The following is a 23,621-nucleotide window of genomic DNA, read 5'->3' as shown; positions in this document are numbered from 1 at the left end:
TCTATATAAGCTGGAGCTTTTGCATTTTATCCACCTTCAGCCCCAGAAACAGTGAGTTGCAATTACCCAACTGGAGGTAATGGATACATGGATCACTCTGGCCAGATCCTCACCAGGGGGAAGGGGTAGTTTCTTAGCAAGCTGCAGGTGGAAGGCTTTTCCTTTTGTTCAGCATTGATGCTTCCTGATCACCTAACAGTAAGGGCACACTTACACTAACAGTGCTTTAAAGGTATAGCTATACTGGTAAAACACTCCTAGTATGGACTCAGCGTACCTTGGCAAACCTGTGCCTTCATCAGTATAGCTTATTCCAGCCCCACCCCTCCATTAGTGATGAGACAGGGCCCCCAGGTTTCACACCACTTTGGTGAAAGGTGTCTGGATGCCTGTGATGGACAGACCATGTGCAGTTTTTGTCTTTTATCATTTCCCCATGTGAGTTCAGTGTAGTGATAGTCGCATTTCACCCACATAGTTATTGACGGGGCATTTAGTTTACTGGATGAGGGACACCATATGCTGTGACAGACACCTGTGGTACCCCTGGCTCTTGAAAGGTGTAGTGTGGGGAGCATCGATCATTGTAGCCGACACAGCGATGATATAGCCGCAGGTTTTGCATCTGTTGTTTTGGCAGCGTCTGGTGCTGCTCTGAGTTGTGATGAGGGGGCAGTGACCTGGTTTGGCCACACTGCCCCAGATCCCTGCCATGTGGATGCCCACTGGGGTGATCTCAGCGGGGGCAGGAGCGCCGCCAGCCCTTGCCGTTCAAAGCTCACAAGTTACAGGCCCCCGAAAAATCAAGATATTGGCTTACAAATCATGAGATCAAAATAATAAGAAACTAATGCCTGCTGGGTTCTTGGCCTTCACAGCCTTAAGGCTTACCCCGGGGTCCCGCTCTCAGGCTGGGCTCCGCAGCCGGGAGGGCGGGACACCTCCTGCCCTGGGGGCCAGCTCAGCTTCCCCCCCCTCCCCCCCCCCCCCATCGCCTGCCTCCAGGAGCTGGGGCCTGAGGCACAAGCCCAGCAGCGGCCAGGCTGCCCCGGCGGGGCGGGGGCGGGGCCTGGCAGCACCCGGCCCACGTGGGGCTCTGGCCTCACCCGCCCCCCGCGCTAGGGACCCCAAGGGCCAGTGGGGCGCCACGAGACTCAGCCCCGCACGAGGAGGCCCGGGGGGGGGGAGCCTCGCACCAGGCCCCGCCCAGGAGAGCCTGCGCTTCCCACGCACCTTCCCCCGCCCAGACCATTTGGCCCCGCCCCGCCCCGCCCCGCCTCCTTTATTGTAGCTCCGCCCCCATATCTGCGCTCTCAGAGTCCCCGCCTCTTCCCACCCCGGCAAGATGGCGGCGCCCGGGCAGGGGGAGGCGGCGTGGAATCGGTGGCGTGTGCCGTGGCCGGCGAGCTGCGCTACGGTGGCCCTGCCGGCCCAACACCCCGCAGGTAGCCGACCAAAGGGCAGCGCTGGGGAGGGGGCCCTGGGAAGAACAAGCACGTGCCACCGTCCGCTGGGACCGAGAGGGAAGTTGGCAGGGGCGTGCGTGGGGCTGCACGGGAGGGATGCTGGGGGCGGGGGGGCTGCACGGGAGGGATGCTGGGGGCGGGGTCGGGGGGGGCTGCACGGGAAGGATGCTGGGGTTGGGGGCTGCACGGGAAAGATGCTGGGGTCGGGGTCGGGGGGTCCTGTACGGGAGGGATGCTGGGGTCGGGGGGGGCTGCACGGGAGGGATGCTGGGGTCGGGGGGGCTGCACGGGAAAGATGCTGGGGTTGGGGGCTATAGTGGAAGCAGCCTTGGGGAGGAAGAAAGTAGAACTCACCAGGATATGTGGTGACTCCCCCTCCTCCCCCCAATACGTACAGGCCCGTTAGCTCTTGCCCTTCCTGTATGCAAACTTGAGGCACCAGTACCTGACTCTCAGATCATCTGTGACTCTGAAACACATCTAGGCGCACACTGCATGAAGCATGTGTGTGACTGGGATTGTCACGGATCTGGGAATGGATTTTTAGAGGGTCTGATCTAGTAGTTTTAGTCCCAGAGTTCTAAAGGTTTGTGGTTTAAATACAGAACAAAACCTGACTAGAAGTGATCATGATTTAAAAAAAACAACCCCCTCCCTCAGCTCACTTCCTGGCAGTTTTATTTCTATTCCCTTGCAGTTTTAAGAACACAAATCCAAATCTATTGGGCTAGCTCTAGTGATACTGCCTAAACTAGTCAAGTTGCACTGTCCAGGCTAAGTGAAATGGAAAACAGAAGAAGTGGGGAGAAGTAAATGACTTAAAATTCTGTTTTAATGGAACTCCCATGTGTTATATATCATAAGTAAGGACTAAAGAATGTATTGCAGGCAAGAGTAGCAAACTGGTATTTGTTCAAATGTATTTGAAAACAAGACAGGTAGTTCCTAGCTTTTATGAAGTATGTTTCTTTGGCCCATGTGCTTTGGGACATGGATTGTTGTAATTTATGCTGTCCTAATATGATTTATCTTGTATGGAATAAATAATTAATTTAATGTCTCCATTTTTTCCTCAGTGAGATGCCTTCCAGCTGTTATTAAAGGATGTTACAAGGTCAGCACATTGCTAAAGAGTAAAGCTGTGGATGCAGAAGGAAAAGTTTTACATTCGATCCTTTACGGTTTCCACAACAGAATGTCTCACCATAAAACCTATTTGTCTCTGAAACAGGTCAGCAAGAAGCAGCTTCATGAAATAATTATGGTTGGAATGAGCCTTCTAAATGTCAGTTTTGAGTCCATTGCAATTTTCTCAAAATTTCTTTTGAGGAAGAAATTTGGCAGGCTTGTTTTCATCACAAAAGTGTGGGGTTTGGTAGTTTCACAACTCTCTTTGCTTGTCTTTAAGACATTGTAAGTTCCACTTGTTTTTGAACCAATTCTTGCTCCTTTGTAGTCAATGAGAATTCTGCTATTTATTTCTGTAAGAACAATATTTAGACCCTATGTGTTCAAGTTAAGACCCTAAATAAATGTAATTAGATGTTTTTACCCATTTCATGCTTCTTACAATTCATTAATAATAGAAATACAAATATTTGTGTTCAATTTATAATGGGTGGGGGAAAATAATCCACAAATTGCCTTTGAAATACAACTTCTGCAAACTGTCCTTGGGAAATAACTGAGTTTTTCAAAGCAGCTTTAAAAAGTGAAGTTGAATATATTTGCTGAATATCATCAATTAAAAAATTTTTTTTGGTGTATTTTAGCTAAATATAATAAGTATGCTGCTCATTGCTGTAGCCCAACTGAGGTTACAACCCAGGTTTTCTGACTTCCTATCAATCCACTTGACACACTGCCTCCTTCTGAAGTCATTTGCATTTTTATTTTTGAAAACTTAATTAAATCCCCAAAATAGCAACATGCAGCCTACAGGAGTCAGCAGTAATCAACAATCACTTTGTCCCAGTGTAAATTCCTGTCACAATAATGTCATAGAGAGATTCCACCACCATTATTTGGATATTTGAATATACCAATGTACGAGACTCAGAAGGTCCACCTACTGCCCCTGGCAGACCGAGAAGGGGAGATGTTGCGTAATTTAATGGACAACTGTTAGGCTAAAAAACTTGTTTTTCTGAAAATATCCACCCAAGGTGTTTGTTCTCTTCCCAGGTAGAACAATGCTTAAAGCGTTTAAATCAGATGAACTTGACGGGCTCCATTCAAGACTTGGCGGAGTTGTGTCCCAAGTAAGTTGCATGAAACTGTATATCTTACCACCCATTCTCTTGCTACATGATACAGTATCTTAGGCCATGTCTACACTACAAACTTTGGTCGACACAAGTTATGTTGGCATAAAGCTGCCACAGATAGTATATTGCTTGTGCACGTGCATACTTGGCTCCTAGCATCGGCTCTGTGCATACTTACCGGGAGTATTTGTGTCGATGCACAGTGCAGTGCGCCATGGGTACGTATCCCAGTGTGCAACCTGCCACCGTCCAGCTCACTGTCTCTTGGGAAGTTTTGACAATGCATGGTGGGGCAGAAATGAGTTGTGCAGGGGTGTCTGGGAGCAAGGGCTCAACTTTTCAGTATGTAACTATCTCCATCGCAAAGTGCCATCTATATCCCATAATTTTCTTGTCTTTAAAAAAAAAAAAAAAAAAATCCCATGAAACTGCAGAGCCATCTTCACTGTCCACTATCTCCGACAGAAGCGTGGAGCCTGCACGGCTCTGCGCTACTGTCATAAGTGTTGCAAGCACAGGACGGATGCATGATCCTCCAGTATTTGCAGAGCCATAAGAAGAACTGAATCAGCGAGGAACTTGATGATTTCTTGGATGACAGATTGCTGTGGGACATAGCGAGAACCAGTTCAAGGTTGCTAGTGTCATTCACAGAGCAGCTGCAGATGGTGAAGAGCCACTTCTGGGCCTGAGAAAGGAGTGCTGACTGTTGGGATCTTACCGTAATGCAAGTCTGGGATGATGAGCAATGGCTGCAGAACTTTGGGATGTGAAAGGCCACCTTCCTGGATCTGTGTGCTGAGCTCGCCCCATCCCTCCAGCACAGGGACACAAAATGAGAGCTGCACTTACAGTGGAGAAGCAAGTGGCAATCGCACTGTGGAAATTTGCAAGGCTGAATTGCCACCAGTCAGTGGGAAATCATTGTGGAGTTGGAAAATCCACAGGAGGGGCTGTTTTCATGCAAGCATGCAGGGCCATTAATTGTTTCATGCTACACGGGACCGTGATTCTCGGCAACGTGTAGAGCATAGTGGATGGATTTGTAGCGGTGAGATTCCCAAACTGCGGTGGCACAATAGACAGCATGCATGTCCCTATTTTGGCACCAGAGCACCTTGCCACAGAGCACATCGACAGAAAGGGCTACTTTTCTATGATTTTGCGAGCACTGGTGGATCACCAGGGATGCTTCACCAACATCGGTGTTGCCTGGTCAGGGACGGTGCATGACGCTTGCATCTTTAAGAACACAGGACTGTTCAGAAAGCCACAAGCAGGCACTTTCTTTCCCGACCGGCGGATTACCATTGGTGATGTTGAAATGCCAGTAGTGATCCTGGCAGACCCAGCCTACACTTTACTCCTCTGGCTTATGAAGCTGTACACCAGCCACCTCAACAGCACCAAGGAGAGATTCAACTATCTGCTCAGTAGGTGCAGAACGACAGTTGAATGCGTTTTTGGTAGATTGAAGGGATGCTGGTATTGCTCACTTACAAGATTGGATCTCAGTGAAAAAAACCCATCCCAACGGTTACAACTATCTGCTGTGACCTGCATAATACCTGTGAGGCAAAGAGGGCAAGTTTGCTGCTGGGGTGGAGTGGCTGTCTGCTGAGTTTGAACAACCAGACACATGGGCTAGTAGAATTGCTCAACGTGGAGCTATATGGCTCAGGGAGGCTTTGATAGAGCACATCAACAGTGAGTCACAGGAATATGTTGTGGTAGACTGTGCTCTCCCTAGACCTGCTGTGTGGGGCCTGTTAGGAATTGTGTGGTGGTTGGTGTATGTCTCTGAATATCACATTGTCAGTGTACTTGTTAATTTTGTGGCGCTTGCTGTACATTTATGATTATTACACTGTAGGTCATTGATCCTCTGAGTTGTTACACCAACAACAAATGGGTGCTTTCAGAACTGCTAGGCACTCTACAGCATATGTTGTGATCTAATAAAGATGAATTATTTTTGAAATAATAGAATTTTATTAATTAACAAAAAGTGCAAAGAAAAACCTGCAATTTAAAAGCAAATACATTAAAAACTAATGGAACAGAACTTAACTAGGGGGAAGGAATGTTCATGTCCACTTTACCTACACATACAGCAACTGTGGCTTTCACAGGTCAGTGTATGTGATGCTCTGGTTGTCCTTAATATTCTGTGGGATGGAATGATAGGGGTAGGGATGCGGCCCATGATACCATGTGGAATGTTGGAGGGGGTGTAAGGAGGTGCTGCAATGGAGTTCTCCATGGACTACAAAGGGAGGCAAGCCCAGGACTGTTGAACCTATAGGTCCAGAAGAATCTGCAGCATTTGTGTTTGTTGTCAGAAAAGCCCCATTGCATCCCAATGCATCTCCCTCTCCTTTTTCTGCTGGGATTCCTGGGCCTTTGACCTATCTGCTCTTTCCTTCTCCAGGCCATCTGCAGTGTTCACCCTTCAGGCCCTGTGCTTGAGCTCTGATACAGCACTGGCTTGCAGGATTTCATTGAACATGTCACCCAAAGTCCTCTTCTTTCTCCTCCTTATCTGACTCAGACGTTCAGTGGATGTGGAGTAGGAACCCCTCAAGGCAGCAATGACATAAAATGCACAGAGGTACCATTGTCAGTATAGTCACAACGGAAAGCGAAAGTTGAGGTTCAGAACTCCCATCCCTTGCTCCCCGAAAGAATTAAACAAGACACGCTCATTGACACATCTGCTTTGGTGTGCTTGTGCCGGGCGCCACTCACAGCACCAGCCATGGTGAGCGTGGCACGCCAGCCGTGAGGGAAATGAGGAGGGAATTGTTCAGTTGCATGAAACTGTGAGTATAAGGCAACAGCACTGAATACTGGCACCATTTCCCACGGAGGGGGGGTGGTGATTTTAGCCGATATCTCAATTCTCAGGGTAACAGAGAGCCCAGGTGCTGCCCGGGCCTGTATGCTGCTACCTGTGTACTGCAATAGTGCCTGCCAGAATTATCGCGGAGTGGTGTGAGAAAGAAATAAAGCTGCCATTCCTAGAAACCTTTGGGAGAGGACTGTGGAGTAACTCCATGAAAGTTTCTTCGAGATCGTTCAGGAGGATTCAAGGGCCATCCCTGTGTATAAACAAATTGCTCTATATGGCCCCCTTGCCTAACTCTACAGGGCAATGAAAAGCAGATAACTATGCTACCTCTCTTTGTTCTACTGCTACCTCGTCTCGTATGAGTAAACTAATGAAAAGTCGATATGGTGCCCCCACCTTAACAGGACACAGCTCAGTACATCAATGTAATGGGAAATACAGTTACACTTACCTGGGTTCCTTCCTCTGCATCGGACTTCCCCATGCTCAACTGCCTGGACTGCAATGGAATCTCAAACAGGTCCTGATGCTCAGCATAGCTGGGTCCTTGGTCACTTGTCCCTCATCCTTGCTGTTCATGCCAGGGGCCTGTGGCTCAGGCTCCTTGGAGGTATCCATTGTGGTGATGGGGTCTCTGCCAAGAATGGATGCGCTCTTTGTAAAGGTGGCATGTCTACAGTTTGGCACCGGATTGACTGTTGGCCTCCATGACCTTCTGATATGCCTGATGTAGTGCCTTCGTTTTCATGTGGCACTGCTGCTGGTTCATGTCGTACCCCTTCTGCCTCCCCCGTGCAATCTGCTCATCGATGTCCACATTTCTACAGCTAGTCTGTAGCTGTGTCTGCACATCCTCTTCTCCCTACAGGCCCAGGAGATCTAATATCTCCTATGTAATCTGAGCTGGTGCATGTCTGGAGTGTGTAGCCGTCATGTCCAGCTGGGCAACTGCACACAACAATGGAGAGCTGCTAGGTGTGCTCACCAAGTGGGACAATCAGGGGGCTTTAAAGGGGAGGGGGCCTTCCACTCTCTGTGATCCCTAGGCAGTGGAGTTCATAATTGTGACCAGAGCAGTCTGTGTCAGGCATTGTGGGACAGCTGCTGGAGGACTGTTACAGTCAACATAAGTAACGCAGTGTCTGCACTTGTGCTGCGTCAACCTCAGTGCATCAACCGTGGCTCAACGCCACTAGGGGAGGGGGTGTTACTGTGTTGCCATAACAGGGTGCTTACATAGATGGGAGACGGATTTTAAGAATAGACACATGCGCAAAGGCACCTAACTTTGTAGTGTAGACCAGGCCTCAGTAAGCATTACCTCCAAGCTGCTAAAAACTTCAGAAGAAAATACAAATGCTAAGTGTAACCACCATCTCCTTACCCTTCTGACAATGTAGGAAAAGTAAATCTGAAAATGCAGGGGAGTGCTTAGTTCCCAGCCAGCCTGTGACAGAAGTGGTGGCGGTGAAGATCTTGGGAGGCTGTAAGCTCTTGCTGCGCTTACTGGAGTGTTGCTGCAAAGCATTTGTGTATCCTTTCTCTTTACAGAATGATTTTCTTAAATATCACTTGCAGCCCTCCCCCATTCAGCTTCATGGTGAGAACTGGATCTACTGTAGGCTCGTAAGTGCTGCTAAACTCAGCCAAGCAATTCTTTTTTTTAAATCTGTTAAAGAAGCTTCAAGTTGCATGCATGTATTTGTGTTATTAGGTGTGAAACTCATGCTGCTGGCAAGTTTGCCATTGCAGCCCCTAGTAAGCCTGCATTTGGGTATCCCTAGCCTAAACAATTGCCAAGGCTATTGCTGCTTGAGGTTTTTTTTAAGGAAAGTCTCTTTGCTCACTGAGTTCCATTGTACATTGTTATAGTGTTGTCTAACCTTAATCAGCTTAATTTCCAGCCTATCTGTTAAGCATCTGTGTTTGGAAGAATACATTCTCTTGAACACCGTGGTTTCAGGATTGTTGAGCAGATTATGGTTTGTACATTTTGAAAACTAATCTTTACTGTTTTTCATCTGTCTTCTTTTCCTTGGGTACTTTCACCAGCAGATGGCATGGCTGTACTCTGGCCTTTCTGCTTAGTGAGTTGTCTCACCAGAATAGGGTGGTGTAGTCCTAGTCGGTGCCACCTTCCTTCCTTCTTGACCTGTCAGTTTCAGGTGCGACAAACAAGCTGTGTTCTCTTACTGGATATCCTGTAGGATGCTGTAGTGGATGTGAAATGTGCATACTTGGCACTTAGCAAATTTCTCTAACCTTAACTATACCACAGTCAGGGTGGTTAGAATTATTATTAATACAGGGTATTACCATGACACTAATTTAACCATAAATTCCTTTATTAAATCCAAAGGCGAAATGATATTTATAGTTGCTCCAAATGTGTCTTAAATGCCTAAGCAATAACCACACCCATATAATAACATGCAGTTATAAGTATGGAGTGGATGCTTACAACAGGACTAGACCCGGGGTGCTCAAACCCATGTTGGCTGGTTCCAGCTGCACAGGGCAGGTACTCAGAGTGAACCATCAGCCTGTTATACGTTTGTTATCAGACCCTACATGACTGAAAATTTCTTTTTGATTAAACCAGTTTGAACCACTCTTGGTAACTAGGGTGTCTTCTTTAAGGACTTTCCCTCCTATCTTGTCAGTTACCTTCCAGGTCCAGTTTTTCCAATTAGCCCTCTTCCTTCAAGGCTCTCCCACAACTGCTACCAGGACCTGCACTTTACATAAACTGCAAAACATATATTTTCTTTAGCCAAGTTCATTTCACCCTGTATATACCTATCTATACTACATGGTGTCAGTTTGCCACAACATTTTTTAACATCTGGGATTTTCCAGTAACCAATCTGACCTGCCTTATGCTGAAAATAAAATGGATAGAATGGAGCCCGTCCTCAATGCTCCTGATTCTTTCAGTGAAATCACTGTTCCAGTCTCTTCACATCATTGTTTTGTGTACAAAGTGTGCAATTAGACTGAAAAAAAATGTAGATTCTCTTGCATGGCATAGCTCCATGTATAATAAATTGTATAAGAGCCGTTTGGAACAGGAAGAAAATTTTCCAGTTGACATTGAAAAGGAAAGTGTATCATATCAAATAAGTAGGCCCAACTGTATTGAATTGATGCAAAATGTTTTGGTGCATGAAAGAATGCCCGTTAAATGGGCTTGGCTGGATGTTACCTGGGAACCTGCTAATTCCCAGGGTTTATGGAAGATCCACAAGATATAGTGCTAGGGAAGAAAAGTGGTTTCTGGAGGGTGGGTATTAGATGGAGACTTATAGAGTGGAGCAAGTCCTGTCCTGTTGCCCCATGCTTAGGGTTGCCAACCTTCCAGGATTGTCCTGGAGTCTCCAGGAGTTAAAGATGAATCTTTTTAATTAAAGATTATATCATGATGAAACCTCCAGGAATAGGTCCAACCAAAACTGGTAACCCACCCTTAGGCCAGAAATCAGCATTGAGGAAGCAGTTTACATTGGGAGGTTAGGCTATTTGTAGGGAAGAACCAGTTTCGAAACACATGCAAGGAAAGGTGGTTGGAGAGCATGAAGTCAGGACCCAGAAGTGTCGGGGGCGGGAGGGAAGAGGAAAGGGACTTCTTTAGGAGAAAAGGGGAGGAAGAGGGAGAGGCAGGTACAGGATTAGTGTACTTGCTTAGTGAATACAAGTTAAACAGCTTGTGTCTGCAGCTGGCTCATGCCCATGTGTTTATTTTCCCAGGATTCTTTATAGGTGTGTATTACAAAGCCTCATTTCTTTATATGGGGTGTTGTCTGGGTTGCTGCAGGAGGTGTCCAGGACCCAGCAGATGCCTTATATTAAGGGGTTTACCTTCCCTTCTGAAATCACTGAGTTTCTGGGACCCCTTTATTTGGAGATTAAGAAAAGACCTAAAGTACTTGCAACAAAAAAGGCAACTGGATGGCTGAACAGACTGTTCACAGGGCCTGCAGTAGCATCCAGGTGCAGTAAAGAGAGAGGCCTGGCAGCTCCCACAAGGGGCAGCAAGAAGATGACGAGCATCCAGCGCCCTATTGACATTGGGAAGCCGGTTCTGGTAAAGAGATCTAATAAAGGTAAAGAGTTCTGCTGTAGTATTGTTGGTGGGGAGGGCCATGTTTGCAACATGCCCCTAACCCTTAGGTTCTACCTAACTTGCATAAAATCGAGTAAATCCTGTGGCTCAGGGATACGACAGGTCCCAGCATGAAATGCTTCATTTTAAGCTTCTCTGGGCCAGGTATATGCTGGGATCTCTCCACAGAAGAGTGGTAAGAAGTGTGCTTTGGCCTACGCTTCTCTTTCACGTCCTCTTTTGAAGTGTAAAGCTTTGCAATTTTGTTACTGTTTTTCTGGAAATATGTGAAGGCTTTTGGTGCAGGGGGGAAGTGTGTTAAGTAATGCTTTGCACTTCCATGGTGCGGTACAGTACAGGATCTCAAAACCCTTTACAAAGATGAACAATTTAAGCCTCTCAGTAGGTCTACATAGTAGACAGCTCATTCTTATCATTCCTCCTCCCCATTTTATAAATGAGGGGACAGTGAAGCTAAGTAAACTGGCCAAGTCTCATACAGCAGAACCTAGATCCTCTGATTCCTAGTTCTGTGCTTTAACCACTAAACCTCCCTTCCAGGAGGGGTGGTGGCAGAAGCCAAAAGCATCAAAGTGCATGAATGGCTTTCTTTATCCACCTAATTTTTCTGTGTTGCTTTCTGTGAATCTCGCCATCCATTTTGTTCCGTGCTCCTAGGTGGCTGAAATGTATCTTACATCTGGATCCTTTGCTTGCCCCTCTTTGCATTGCCAGCTGGCAATGCTGAGCCCTGGTGTGAGCCAGTTGTTAGTAAGCAGCTTACGGCCCGATGTCTCCTGTATGGCTATGCAGCAGACTGAACAGCTGAGCTGGGGTGAAACTGAAGTTACGGAAAGGACTCTTATCAACATGAACTAACTCTTCTCATTTTTAAGCGACAACCTTTTCTTTCTCTCCCTCCCTAGGGAAGCAGTTGGGATTTGACATCAAGACCTTATGTAGGCAACTTAAACCCAGAGTCCAAAAGGTTTGTATGGCTTAAATTAACACACGTTGTGTCTCTTTAAGAGGACATCAGGGTTCTAAAGGCGCTTTCTGTATGTTTGTGATGGAAAATATTCTCTCCCGTCTGCGTTGCCTGTCCCTGGTACTTTGAAGCTAGTGGCTTCCAGGGCTCTTTCCCTGGCTTACCTTGTCTTAGCTCCTCAGACTGGCATGGAGGCTTTGCATAGACTATGTAGTTTTATCCTTTGCTTGCGGATCTGAGTGCTTTACAAATGTGGGTATCCGTCTCCATTTCACAGTTGGTTCTAGAGATGGGAATTGAACTGCAGTTTCCTGAACTTAAGTCCCTTGCTCTTAACAACCAGATCATTTACTCGGTGCAGTAAATGATGTTTCTTTAACACTAAGCATCTGAGCTTTTCTCCTGTTGAGGATCAATTGGACACTGATTTTTTTTAAACACTAATTTCTTCCCTCATCTTTATTTCAGGATGTAGACTTCAGACTAACACTTTCTGAAGCAAAAGCAGCAAGATCCCAGCATGCCAAATCCCTTATGTTGAGGTTTAGAGAAGCCTGCTCTTTCAGAGAACTGTCTGAAGCACTCAAAATGGCTGTTCTCTGCTGCAAAAGCAAAAAGCTCAAGTCAGAAGCTTTCTTTCTGGGAACCAAACTTTTGAAAAGCAAACGGCTGCAGCATGTGGAGGCTCAGGGCTGCAGGCAGGTGTAATTTAACATGGATTTGGGGTTTTCAGGGACACCACTTTACAGTTCTTCAATATATCCTACTATTTAGGTCTTACCTATGTGGGAAAATTGTATTGGCATTACCTAAGTGTTGAATTAAAACTAATGTAGCTAGGCTAGTACAAAACCTTGAGTGGCGACTGCTGTTCTGGTATGAGTGGGGTTTTTGGCTTAAGATGACAGAAAGAAGCTATTCTTAAACCAAAGTTAGAGTCCACCAGTGTGCAGTTGCTTAATTAAATCAATTCAATGAAACGGCTGCAAGTTCCTGTGTAGAAAAGCCCTTGGAACGTTCACAGATCTAGAAATGCATTTGAGGGGAGGTGCATTATTCTGTTCACTCATCTGCAGTGAGGCTTTTATAAATGTGTGTGAATACTTTCTACACTGCAATAAGATGTAAGGGTGGGCAAATATTCTTTCTACCTGGGATGGTGATTTTTTGCAAGCCTGGGCTTATGATTTCCAAGATGCTTCGATACCTCTGAGTTGTGAGGGAAGAAGGGAAATGTCCAAGTCTCCCAGCGCTGGGAGGGTTGATTTTTGCCAGAGCAGAAACCCTTTTGTCTTTTCCCCCTCTCACTGAAGAATTGCTTTGTTTTTCCCCCTTCACCTTAAAGCTTGCAGAAAAAACTGGGCTGTGTTAAAGCATCTATCTGCAAATACCTTCTCTCTGGCTTGCAAAAGGCACGTTGGCCAAAGCAGTACCACAGAGCAAGTTCCTGGCAGCAAAGGAAGATCAAACTGTCTAGAAGGTCAAAATCTGTCTCAAAGAAGACTCCAGAGTTTGTACAACAAAACACTTCCATCCTTTTTGAAGACAGTATGCCTGGTGCTGTGTCCCTCTTTCCTGCTCAGCAGTGTGAGCATTCACTTCACTTAAGAAAAGCAGGAGACTGTAGTGCTACCAAGCATGTTGGAGAACAAGACAAAGTGGGGACCTCTGAACCTGTGGCGTTGGAAAGAAACCCTGGACCTACAGTGAAAGGGGCTAGTGAGAACAATGATATTGATGACATTTTTGCAGCAATGGGTGTATAACACTGGTGTGATATGTGGGTGAGTCACTGTAATACAGAGGTCCCCAAACTGTGGGACATGCCCCCCCAAGGGTGGGTGTGGAGGAACATTGGGGGGGCACAGTGGGGTCCAAGCCAGCCCCCATGGGGAGGGGGGGAAGGAGCACCACCCAACCCCACACCAACCCCTCTGCTCTGGCCCCATGCGCAGCCTCAACTCTACACCCGTCTCACCCCTAGTTTTGGCCCCTCCCCAAGCCTCAGCCCCTGGCTACTGCTCTGTTCCCAGTCCTGGCCCAAGACCTGCACCGAGCTACAGCCCCAGCCTTGGCCCCCTTACCTGTGTCTATCTCCACCCCCCACCCAACCCCAGGAGCTACAGCCCTGCTCCCGGCCACATGGGGGAGGGGTGCACAGAGCAGTGTATGAACCATGAAAATTTGGGGACTACTGCTCTAGAACTCCAGTCTAGCTTTTATAACTGCCTTTAGAAGATGGTTTGGGGTCTCCTAAAGGAAACTATTAGAAACATTGTTAAAGTGTTAGTCTCTGTAATCCACATACTTAATTTCCCGACACTAATTAGGGCGGCGTGGTGGGGGCTAGTGAGGCTGCACTACAGAAGATGATGGTCTTACTAAATGTTTCTTTGCAAAATGGTATTTTAGAGGAAATATCTCAGATGGACAGTCCAATAAATCTTCATGGGTGAGAGGGCCTTGCTAAGGGAACAGTGGTTTATTTGATGCGTTTTTCATCTCTTCATCAGGAAAAGCACAATGCCTCTCTCTAGTCCTACTGCATGACAATGAGAGACCTGTCTTTATAAGTGCTGCAATCACAGAATGTAGTATAAAACACCATGTTAGAAACCAGCTAGAGGACAAGATTCCTCTAGAGCGTGGAAAGAGCCAGGCCACCTGCTTCTGGCTATCAAAGGAACCCCTCCCTTGCCCTGAGTGAAGATTTAAAATACTTTCTAAGTATTTGTGGTGTTCGAACAAGCCAAGACTAGGTTCAGTCACCCCTTTAATATTTGCTGCTAGTACAGAAGCCAAAATGTCTTTGTATTGTCATGATCCTAGAGGGAGGACAGCAGTCTTTGCCATTCTGATGCCTGAAGCATATGAGAGCACATAAGCTGGCTCCTACAGTGTTGCCTTCAGCCAGGGGTACGTGTACCCCTTGGAGTACACAGCGGTCTTCCAGGGGGTACATCAACTCATCTAGATATTTGCCTAGGTTTTAACAGGCTGCATAAAAAGCACTAGCAAAATCAGTACAAACTAAAGTTTTATACAGATAACTTTACTATTGTTAAGGAAAAGTTAGCACATGTGACTCCATTTTGGTTTGGTGCCCACCATTGTTTAAATGCCAGCACATCACACACCAGGAGGAGTGATCCTTAGATACTGAATCCCTGTGAAAATCCTCCTCCTTGTCTCCAGCCTGCCTTGACTCCCAGTATCTGGTTTTTGTTAGTCTCTAACTCCCGGTCTCTTGGCCTTGATGTGAGGCCTCCCATCCTGATAATAAAAGTTACTGATGCATGGCTTTAGGACCATGCTGTGTAATTAACATACTGGTATAGCACGAGGAATGCACCAAGCAGGGATAGGTGGTAGATAAGACAAGGGTTTGTTTATTGGCTAAGGTTTCCGATGCACGAGGGCAACATGCTTTGCTAAAAAGTATATAACCTTTGTATAATCTGTATTCAGGGTCCCCTCCTGGCTAGCAGGGGGGCACCACGCTCGAGCGTAATAAACTTAGTGTCTTTTGGGAACTCTGCAGTTGTGGACTTTGTTTCTGTGCCTCAGCCTAGATTCGAACTGTGCGTGTCCTACCAGGTGTAATTCATAGCAGTTGTGTGTGTGTCCTACCAGGTGTAATTCGTAACACTATACACTGAAATGTAAGCACTATTTATATTCCAATTGATTTTTTTATATGATAAAAATGAATCAATTTTTCAGTAAGTGTGCTGTGCCTCTCTTGTATTTTTGTCTGATTTCGTAAACAAGTAGTTTAAGTGAGGTGAAACTTATGGGTACTCAAGACAAATCAGACTCCTGAAAGGGGTATAGTAGGCTGGAAAGGCTGACAGCCACTGCTTTAAGCTACCCAAACTCCAGTGCTTGGCCAGATCTGAAATGTAGATCATACAGTGAGCATGCATTCCTGCTGGTGCTGTGAAGTTTAAGCCCCACCTGTAAGAGTGATCCATACAGTAAGTCTAGTAGTCAGGGCTGGAGGTACACTGTAGAGCTGTAGCTCACAAAAGCTTATGCTCAAATAAATTGGTTAGTCTCTAAGGTGCCACAAGTACTCCTTTTCTTTTTATGTAGAATAAGTGTCGCAGGGGTTAGGGTTTCATTGAGAACCCCAGTTCTGAAAGATGCTTTCCTATTTGAAGTGCTGATTAGGTACATAAAACAACTCAGTCTGGAGGAAGAGGTGAGCTGATGTTTCAGCTTACACACAATGTAGCTGAGGCTACTTTAAGGGTAGTAGCCAACTATAGTGCACTGAAGTAGTCTAGCTGTAGCATGATTAAAAATAAGTGTTCTGCCTTCATTCATCAGAGGACACAAACCCACTTCCATGGAGTTATTACACTGCCAAAGGCAGGTACAGATTAAGCTTTTCAGTAGAATATTCCATAACTCAGTGCTGGACAAAGCTTAAGAAGCAGCTTTCAGCTCCGAAGGCTACTTTCCAGGAAAGATACAAGTAACTGAAAATAAGGATGGAGAATACATGAGGACCTGACCTGTGGTCTGTTTAGTCTAGTAAAGCCTATCTCTACCAGGGACCAGCACCAGCTGCTTCAGAGAAAGGTGCAAGAATAAAAGCACCAATCAATCAGTTATGAAATACTTAACTTCACTACTGCTCAGGGACTTCCAAGCAGCATTGAGGCATTTTGTATTTATTTGTATGTACCATAACTCCTTGCTTAATGTTGTAGTTATGTTCCTGAAAAATGTGATTAAGTGAAACAATGTTAAGTGAATCCAATTTCTCCAAAAGAATTAATGTAAAGGGGGGTTAGGTTCTAGGGAAGTTTTTTGTTTGGTGGAAAAATTTTTATATACATATATATACACACAGTACAAGTCTTAAACAATTTAATACTCTATACAGCAATGATGATTGTGAAGCTTATAAGGGAACATTGCACAACTTTAAACAAGCATGTCCCCCAATTGATCAGCAATGAAACAATGTTAATGGGGATGACTTTAAGTGAGGAGTCACTGTACAAATACATACAAAGCCATGGTCCATGCTGAGAACAACTTAGTTTATGGTCCTGCTTCTACATCACTGCTGTACAGGAGTAGTCTTATTGAATCCAATGGGACTACTGTTCATAGTTACATGTGTGTTACTAGGATCAAACCTTAAGTGCCAGAGGAGGGGGGAAGATGCAATTTTTTGTTTAAATACTTCCTCTGGTCAGTTTCCTGTAAGTATCACAGCAGGGGGGAGCTGATACAGCAGTTACCAGGATGCCACTGAAATCTTGGATTTATCACAATGCCCCAGTGATCTGTTTTCACCTAGAAGAATGTTGGGGGTATATGAAATACTCTATTATAGAGCACCTACTACACTGGGGTGCTGGTCCAAAACTGGAGCTGCTACCCCTATAATACACAAAATAATCTAGGTGCTATTCCTCCTTAAAACCAATCTTTACAATAGTGCCCACAAGAAAGATAAAAGGTAGCCCAGAGGATGGAAGAGCAAAGCTACCCCATCCTATAAGTCTCCTACCTCACTTCAGCACAGACACATTTACATTTTATACAGCACCACCTCCATTGGTGTTAAGTATTCAAATTAAGTCACATTACAGTAAATCTAAAGACTGATGGTGTTTGCAAAGTGGGAAGAGAAATGCATGGCTTTGTGCTATAGACTTTTATTTAATGATCCCTGACTTTCAGAGTAACTACTCACCCATGCATAAAAGTGCCCCCCCATTTTGTGATCTTATTTTCTTTGCATACAAGTTAAAATTTCTACAAAAGTCCTCTAGGCAGGAGTGGCCAACCTGAGCCTGAGAAGAAGTTAGAATTTACCAATGTACATTGCCAAAGAGCCACAGTAATACATCAGCAGCCCCCCATCAGTTCTTCCCCCCAGCACCTCCCCATCAGCTGTTTCTTAGCATGCAGGAGGCTCTGGGGGCAGGGGGAGAGGGGGAGCAAGGGCCTGTGGCAGAGCCAAGGGTTGAGCAGTGAACACCCCCCTGGCACATTGGAAAGTTGGCGCCTGTAGCTGAGTCGGTGCCTATACAAGGAGCCGCATATTAACTTCTGAAAAGCCAGAGGTTGGCCACCCCGCTCTCGGCTGTTATTTACAAGGTTAAATGCTACGTTCAGGCACTAGGCTTGAGTAGTCCTGAAGCATAATACAGCAGGCCAATCTCGGAAGAAGCTGTCTATTTTAGTGGTTTGATTGGCTTCCCTCTGAAATTCTCTTGGCATGTAGTAGACTATAATTCACACTTAACACCTTTCTTTTAGGAGATCCCACACCACTTACAAGCTATCACTATACAAATCACAAAACGATGTCACCAGTGGGTTAGAGCAGTGGTTCCTAACCAGAGTTACGCATACCCCTGGAGGTATGCCGAGGTCTTCGAGGGGCTACAAAAACTTATCTAGAGATATTTGCCTAGTTTTACAATAAGCTACATAAGAAGCGCTAGCAAAAACAGTACAAACTAAAATTTCATATAGACAATGACTTGTTTGTACTGCTCTATAGACTACACTAAAATGTAAATAGTGACATTCCAATTGATTTATTTCATAACTATATGGTAAGTGAGAAAGCAATTTTTCAATAATAGTGTGCTGGGACACTTTTGTATTTTTATATCTGATTTTGTAAGCAAGTAGTTTAAGTAAGGTGCAACTTGCTGTCCATATGACAAATCAGACTCCTGAAAGGGGCACAGTAGTCTGGAAAGGTTGAGAACCAATGGGTTACAGGGATAAATATGGTAATGTCTGCTGTTTCAAAAGGAGCACCATAGGATCTGTAATGTTCCTATCAAACAGGCAGGACTTCTGTTTATGGCCTTCTGCAGGAGATCCACGCAGAGTAAAATATATGGAACAATGTGTGTCTTAAGGATGAAAGGTAAGTCAACTGTAGTGGAATTTAAACCTAGATTTGAAAGACTCCCTCTAGTGTAATGTTTCAAACATTAAACCAGCTGTGAAATGCCACAGCAGCTGCATCTTCCACCAGTACAAAGAACTATTAAATTATTTCTGACTGAACAGAATCATTAAGCTTTATTATGCCAGAAGGAAACTGGAACCTGCTGTTTATTCATCCCTGGCTGCTTCCTTCTCTTGGTTAATAAATGCCTGAAAACCCAGTTTTGTCTTTCTAGACTACATTATGTGGAAAGAACTATTAGAGTTCAGTTAAATCTAGGGGAGGTGAGCCTAGAGTCACAGCTAACTGAAGCTAAATCCTAAAAAGTCAGCATCCTCACTAATATCTGGCAGCGTGCACACAAAAAAAAGCAAAGCCATTTCCATAAAAATCATATTTTAGATTAAAACTCCATTGAGGGCCTAAGACTACTGGACATGCAGCATTTTAGTGCAAATAAATTCTTGTTCCTTATGTGGAAATATTCTCACATGCCTTGAATATATTTAACATCGCAGACTCAAAGCAAGAGAAGTGAGTGAACTGTTAAAACATTTTATTATTCATAAATACCCCCTTATAAAGAGAAGACGTGGAAAAAGCAGAAGTTTCAATACTTTGGCTAACTACACTGTTTAAACCTCTCCAAACATAATGATGTTCAAACACTAACTTTTCAATTATTCCTTTGAAATCAACTTGGTGGATCAGGTGAAGGATATATGAATCTCTTCTCATTTAGCTTTCTAGTCAGTCATCTGGTACATGACAGGCTGCCATAGCTCAAAACAAGAGGTGCGACAAACAAGCATGAAGAACTTCTAGAGCACTTCTAGTTTGAATTCCCTTGCCTTTTCTTAAAATAGCATAAAAAGAATATACAAAATATTAAGATACATTTACAGGCTTGTCTGGCAGTTCTAACCAGTAAATGCTGCTTTAGACACTTCAGCACTGAAATCCATTCAAAAAACCCCCAAACAAAACAACCCCCCCCCCCCCACACACACACACACAAAAACCCCACAAAAACAAACTCAAAGCAGTAGGGGTTAATTTCTCAGTATTGAAAAAAAGAATTGCTTTAAAAAAAAAAAAAGTATAGAGAACATGTAGCCATAACGTTTACCATCTCTGCACAACACAAAAGCATCAAGATCCATAGTTTGCTTCATCAAAAGCCTTCCTGGCTCGTTTCAGTTCTTCATTCATAGTCAACAGGTCTTTTACTCTAGCAAACTTCCGTGGGTCTTTGCGGATCAAAAAGACAATATCCTCAACCTGTACACGACCCTGCCGTCCAATTGACATTGCCTTGTGTGTCTGTTTAAGAAAAAAGTAGTAAATTATTTCCACTGAAAGTTATGCTTCCTTTTCCCTCTTGTAAGTTACCTTACACACTGTTTTTAGATGGTACACTGGCACTTTGGTTCTAACAAGCCAGGCTTTGCACTTTTGAAGAGGAAACCAATAGTTTCAGAGATTGAAAGCCACCATTCTAGCTAAACTATGGTCAGGAGAGCCTTTCTAGGTGGTCTATGAACTACCTTTCACACTAGTGTAAAAAAAAAAAAATCAGTCTTTTAAGCAGCAACGTTACCTACCAGTTATTTACTATTTGCAATACCATAGCAGCTATGAGCAAGGTTCATGGACTAGGATCTATTGTGCCAGTCAATATGCACCCCACTCCAAAACTCAAATAAATAAAATCTGGAAATTTTATTTCATGGCAACTCACATATAAGTGCTACATTGTAAGGTGCTTTGTCATAAAAAAAATCACAAACATAACATATAAAATTCACAGCCAAGCCTATGTCTGCACCCTGCACAGCTGCTTTGTGCCTTCACTGAGTGCATGTGCGTGTAGTGAATTGTCATCTAACTTGCTGATGACACCAAAATCAGAGTAGCCACAAGTGCACAGGAGGACAGGCCTAACTTGCAAAATAATGTAGAGAGAGAGGAGTACTGGGAGTTGCAGGTAGTGAGAAGAAATTAGGAAGTACAGTATATAAAACTCTTGTACCCCAGGAGAAGAAAACACACAGCTCAGTTAAAAAAATGGAGTCCAGAAATCCCTGGCTCAGGGCAACAAGGCAAATCTTCTCTTACAACAATAGAAGTGTGAGCCAATGCCCACACAGAGCATGCAGGACTTTTCTTTTCCCTTTAAAAGTATCATCTAAAAATGCTATACATACTGTTGAATGCAGGAGATCATCAACCCTGGAAGGATGAAGGGTTAGTGACTTCTGGGATGCAAATCAGATGATTAATCAGCCAGTTACTGGATTAGTTCAAGACATTTATTAATGGTTTAAATTTATGTAAGTTTATTTTTTTTTTAAATTATAGGTCTTTTTAGTGAAAAATAAAAAGCCTACTTTTAGAGTCTTTAGAAAACTAAACCATTCCCTTCCACTGATCTGTTTTTAGAAAGGGCTTTCCTAACCACTGTCCATAACTAAGAGTTATTTGTTTTCAAATGGACTGCTCTCTCTAGTCATTACAGTCCAGAAACAAATTAAGCAGATTTTTTAATATAACCTACCATCTCTGTGATGAACTCTATCACCAGGTCTTCAAGAATATCTACCGATTCTGTGTAGGGATTCTGGTCATCTCCAAACCCATACATCATACATCTTACTGGGGAAACAGAAAACATAGTATGACTGAAAGAGCTCTCTTGTTCCAGCTATGCAGCAGACTTAGCATATGCACCAAGTTCTTCAAACAAATGCAAATCTACAAGTCTGTGCAACCCAAACATGATAGAATTGTGGTAAGAATGACATGCAGATGCCATGTGGCTGTCAACAGAAACCATATTAGCAATAACCATTTGAAATACATACAGTACATGTAGTACTACCAGAACTATGCTTGACGACAAACTCTAGGATCAGGATACTGGATTAGATGGACCTGGGTCTGATCTAGGGTGGCTGTTCCTGTGCTTCCAAAGAACAGTTTCTATAATGGTGATTAAAGTGATTTGTAGTTCAGAAAGCAATGTAACAAGTTAAAAGGGCTTCATTTTTCAGCTGACAATGATTTTCAGCATCCTAGATCAGTCACCAGAACTTAACGTAAGGTGCTTGTCTCCAAAGTGAACATATTGAGGGATCATATTCCCTGTGGTATAGGTGCAGGGACTACACAATCCAAATTGTGACTCTAATTAGGCAGCAGTACAACCTGTTGCCTTCTTTACAGTTACACTGAGCTGTATTACAAGTTATACAACAATACTCCCACAGAGATCCTGGGGGCCTGTCACCTTGACTGGCTTATTTCAATTTACAGCTACATCCTCATTTAACAGACTATAGTCCCCAGAAGAGTGAAGGGTACCCTGGTATGCCATAAATGCCGCTCTCAGAGAGCCTAGGGTGGGGGTCCTTACTGACCCGGACATGGACACACACGTCGACTCACGCTCTTTGGAGAACAGCCTCTTCCTCTTGCCCTGCCCACCATCTGGGCCTCCTCCGGCTTCCTCAGTGTCTTCTTCAAACTAGGGTGAGGCAGACACCAGAGAGGGAGATCAGACAACAGCACAGCAGACAGGCCCAGGTGGTCACACAACCCAAGCCCCTTCCCTCTGCCCCCCAACATCTCAACCTCCCCATAAGGGTCTCCCAAGCCACCCAATGTTACAGTGTGGGGGGATATATCTGTCTAATTATGAATTCCATTTGAGCATGAGAACTATTTGTACTTAAGACCCGAAGCAGAGCTCTGTGAAACTCAAAAGCTTGTCTCTTTCACCAAGAGAAGCTGGCCCAAGAACCAGTGTTGCCAACTCATAATTGTGTCATGACTCTCATCAGAAGGATTGTTTTCCTTAAAGCCCCAGCTCCTGGAATCAAGTGGTTGTGTGATGATTTCAGCCTTCATTCTTAAAGAAAAACTAAGTTTCTAGCCCTTCTGGCTATGGAGAAAGCCTCAAAATGTGACCCCAGTGCATGCTAAAGCCTCAAAAAGCAGAAGGCAAATAAAAAGAACACCAAATCTGGTATTTTTACATGATCTCATGATTTTTAGTGAGCCTGACCCATGATTGTTGAACGTTTGGAGTTGGCAATATGGATTTACCTCAGTCACCTTGTCTCTCACTCCCTGTACTCATAACAGTCAGCCTGCGAGGGAGCTTCCAGTTTGTGGCAGAAAACAGACTATGTCAAAAGCTGAAACAGGACCATAAACCTTCAGTAGCACAGATGCTGGAACTAGGGGTGCCACACCCCCCCGGGGGCTTGAAGCGGTTCCCATGATACACAGGGTTTACAGCCTGGTTCAGGTTTCAGAGTAGCAGCCGTGTTAGTCTGTATTCGCAAAAAGAAAAGGAGTCCTCGTGGCACCTTAGAGTCTAACCAATTTGTTCCCTAGGTGCCACAAGGACTCCTTTTCAGTTTGGTTCAGTGGCTCTCAACGCCCCCCACTGTACACATTTTTCCCGCTCGGTAGCCCTACCCGGGCTGGGCAATGGGGACTCCCGGCTAAGCCAGTGACTTGCCACATCCTCTGCCAGCACCCGTGTGTGTGTGTGGGGGGGGGGGGGGGGGGGGGGGGGGGGGACGGGACGGGACACGACTGGGGGGAGGGTGTGCGGTACGAGCTGGAGAAGTGCGGCGGCAGCAGCAGCGGTCAGCACACGCGAAGCAGCCGGGAAAGGCCCCAGGTTGATCTTCAGAAAGAGACACTCTCCCGGCGCCGCTGCAGCCGGGCTCCCCGGGTCCCCGCCAGACGCGGCAACCAGACCCCAGCGATCCCCGAAGTCGTTTCCCAGCAGGGGCGGGACCGGGAACGAGAGACCTTCCCTTGGCAGGAAGGAGGCACCGGGGTCCCCCAAGCCCTAATAACTTCACTCACCGGCGGATCCTCCTCCTCGTCCGCCATGTTCGCCGCGGCCTCGCACTTCCCCTCTGGGCGGCGCCATCTCGTTGTACGGCCCCGGGCCCGGCCCCGCCCCCTCGCTGCTTCACCTGCCCCGCCCCGGCC

General features: G+C 45.3%; 2 protein-coding genes across 5 annotated transcripts; one reads left to right on the top strand and one right to left on the bottom strand.

Annotated features, from left to right (window-relative positions):
• Positions 1-1,320: 1,320 nt before the first annotated feature.
• NEPRO (nucleolus and neural progenitor protein) lies at positions 1,321-14,391 on the top strand. 4 transcript variants are annotated; one of them, XM_037908916.2, is made up of 9 exons: positions 1,321-1,445; positions 2,543-2,580; positions 3,651-3,727; positions 7,985-8,116; positions 8,489-8,566; positions 10,332-10,687; positions 11,613-11,674; positions 12,143-12,372; positions 13,020-14,391. In XM_037908916.2, the coding sequence occupies exons 1-9, from the start codon at positions 1,346-1,348 to the stop codon at positions 13,438-13,440; spliced, it is 1,494 nt and encodes a 497-aa protein (XP_037764844.1). In that variant the 5' UTR covers positions 1,321-1,345; the 3' UTR covers positions 13,441-14,391. The 4 variants fall into 4 exon arrangements, with proteins under 4 accessions (XP_037764844.1, XP_037764839.1, XP_043394570.1 ...); XM_037908911.2 differs by having other exon boundaries at positions 2,543-2,697; XM_043538636.1 differs by lacking the exons at positions 1,321-1,445; positions 2,543-2,580 and adding exons at positions 2,661-2,697; positions 6,165-7,104.
• A 4,758-nt stretch (positions 14,392-19,149) lies between these two features.
• On the bottom strand, positions 19,150-23,609 carry TAF13 (TATA-box binding protein associated factor 13). The gene is made up of 4 exons (XM_037908899.2): positions 23,493-23,609; positions 22,056-22,134; positions 21,166-21,263; positions 19,150-19,931 (listed from the first exon to the last, which is right to left on the bottom strand). Exons 1-4 carry the CDS (start codon positions 23,517-23,519, stop codon positions 19,761-19,763), a joined length of 375 nt encoding a protein of 124 aa, XP_037764827.1. The 5' UTR covers positions 23,520-23,609; the 3' UTR covers positions 19,150-19,760.
• Between the last annotated feature and the right edge of the window lie 12 nt (positions 23,610-23,621).

Source organism: Chelonia mydas, chromosome 1, assembly GCF_015237465.2.
Source record: "Chelonia mydas isolate rCheMyd1 chromosome 1, rCheMyd1.pri.v2, whole genome shotgun sequence".
NCBI classification, from domain to species: domain Eukaryota; kingdom Metazoa; phylum Chordata; order Testudines; family Cheloniidae; genus Chelonia; species Chelonia mydas.
Note: the sequence above shows the minus strand (reverse complement) of the source record. Positions and strands in the feature narration are given on the sequence as shown.

Bases quoted from the DNA above. Each gene is read 5' to 3' on its own strand.
- NEPRO (XM_037908911.2), top strand. From the start codon at position 1,346: ATGGCGGCGCCCGGGCAGGGGGAGGCGGCGTGGAATCGGTGGCGTGTG. The intron at 1,446-2,542 runs GTAGCCGACCAA...TTTTTTCCTCAG, and splicing joins GCCGGCCCAACACCCCGCAG to TGAGATGCCTTCCAGCTGTT. The intron at 10,688-11,612 runs GTAAAGAGTTCT...CTCCCTCCCTAG, and splicing joins GGTAAAGAGATCTAATAAAG to GGAAGCAGTTGGGATTTGAC.
- TAF13 (XM_037908899.2), bottom strand. From the start codon at position 23,519: ATGGCGGACGAGGAGGAGGATCCGCCG. The intron at 22,135-23,492 runs GTGAGTGAAGTT...GCCTCACCCTAG, and splicing joins ACGAGGAGGAGGATCCGCCG to TTTGAAGAAGACACTGAGGA. The intron at 19,932-21,165 runs GTAGGTTATATT...TTTCTTAAACAG, and splicing joins TAGAGTTCATCACAGAGATG to ACACACAAGGCAATGTCAAT.